This window comes from Manacus vitellinus, unplaced genomic scaffold (genome assembly GCF_001715985.3).
Source record: "Manacus vitellinus isolate BGI_N305 unplaced genomic scaffold, ASM171598v3 scaffold_16_pilon, whole genome shotgun sequence".
Taxonomy (NCBI): Eukaryota; Metazoa; Chordata; class Aves; order Passeriformes; family Pipridae; genus Manacus; species Manacus vitellinus.
Genome location: NW_021939189.1, coordinates 9,466,860 through 9,468,519, shown reverse-complemented (window position 1 = coordinate 9,468,519; position 1,660 = coordinate 9,466,860). Strand labels below are relative to the sequence as shown.

The 1,660-nt window shown below is 56.9% G+C and overlaps 1 protein-coding gene across 1 annotated transcript in view; it reads left to right on the top strand.

Moving 5' to 3' along the window:
• Nucleotides 1-6: 6 nt before the first annotated feature.
• The window catches only part of MEX3B (mex-3 RNA binding family member B), a 14,395-nt gene continuing 12,741 nt past the window's right edge, over nucleotides 7-1,660 (top strand). Inside the window, exons 1-2 of the mRNA XM_018069488.2 lie at nucleotides 7-184; nucleotides 1,133-1,654. Of these exons, the coding sequence (XP_017924977.2) occupies nucleotides 124-184; nucleotides 1,133-1,654 (583 nt within the window). The 5' untranslated portion in view covers nucleotides 7-123. The remainder of the gene's footprint in view (nucleotides 185-1,132; nucleotides 1,655-1,660) is intronic.

Sequence of the window (1,660 nt, the reverse complement as noted above, 5' to 3'; positions counted from 1 at the left end):
GGAGAGACCCTGGATGACCAAAGAGCCCTTCAGATCGCCCTGGATCAGCTCTCCCTGCTGGGGCTGGACAACGACGAGACGGGCTCCATTTACGACAGCGAGCCTCGGAAAAAGAGCGTGAACATGACTGAATGCGTCCCGGTGCCCAGCTCGGAACATGTCGCGGAGATAGTGGGGAGACAAGGTGGGTGCCTTGCATGCGAAGGGGTGTGGGGGCGCGGGTCTCCCCTCCGCGCTGCCGGGCGGGCGGCTCAGATGCGACACTGGCCATTCCCAGGAACGCTGCAGCCGTGCGGTGGTGGCCAGTGCCGGCTTCTCCCAGACAAAGAAAGTGCAGCAGCAGACGTGATGTTTCCGAGGAGCGTTATGCATCACTTTCGAGATGCACTTTCAGCTGCCGGGTTGGGGAAAAAAATCACGAAAATAATAAAAATCGCTCCTTTCCTCCGGCTGCAAAAGTTAAGATTTGCAAGAGGAAACTGGAGGAAAATGGGAGCCTCGGTGCTTCCCTACCACCACCCCCCCAAAGTTAAAAATCGTGGATTATTTTTAAGGAAGAGAAATGGAGTGGAGAAGTGGAACAATGGGATTGGAATAAAGCATCCGCAGTGGGGAATGTGGCTCATTCGGTATAGCCGCTGCTCCTCACCTTCTTAAGAACTGATTTTATTTTTCCAAAAGGAAAGTGCTGAGCAGGAATGTGGACTGGCGGGTGTGTTGATTTGTTAGGTCTGCTTGCATTTTATCTTATTTTATTTCTGGCCGTGCAGTGCAGTTTTTCTGCACGCTTTTTTTTTTTTTCCTTTTTTTTTTTTCTTTTTTGTGTTGCCGTCTCTGTGAACTGCACGTTGGTAGTTTTGGGGCAGTTTGCATGGCAGATGTGTCGGTGGCCACTTGCGATGCCTTTGGGCGTGTGCCAGGGCTGTGGGCTGACATTACTTTACACCGTGACCGGGGCTCCCGGACGAGATGCCAGCGATCACCTGGGGCTGGGGGCAATGTGTTTCGGGTGGGTGTGTTTTTTTCCACCTCCCTAGCTGCACCCAAACAATGGGTTGTAACCGGTTCTACCCCACCACCTCCCCTTCCTCCCCCTCCCCTTCGCCCTCCATCTCCCGCATCTCGTTCCCAGGTTGTAAAATCAAGGCTCTGCGGGCAAAGACCAACACCTACATCAAGACCCCGGTTCGCGGGGAGGAGCCGCTCTTTGTTGTGACGGGCAGAAAGGAAGATGTGGCCATGGCCCGCAGGGAGATCATCTCTGCGGCCGAGCACTTCTCCATGATCCGAGCCTCGCGGAACAAGAATACAGCCCTGAACGGCACCGTTCCCGGCCCCCCGAACCTGCCCGGCCAAACCACCATCCAGGTGCGGGTGCCTTATCGCGTGGTGGGCTTGGTCGTGGGGCCCAAGGGGGCCACCATCAAGCGCATCCAGCAGCAGACGCACACGTACATCGTGACCCCGAGCCGGGACAAGGAGCCGGTCTTTGAGGTGACGGGCATGCCCGAGAACGTGGACCGGGCCCGGGAGGAGATCGAGGCGCACATCGCCATGCGCACCGGCGGCATCATCGAGCTCACGGACGAGAACGACTTCCACGCCAACGGCACGGACGTGGGCTTTGAGCTGAACGGCACGGGCAGCCTCTGGAGCAAGC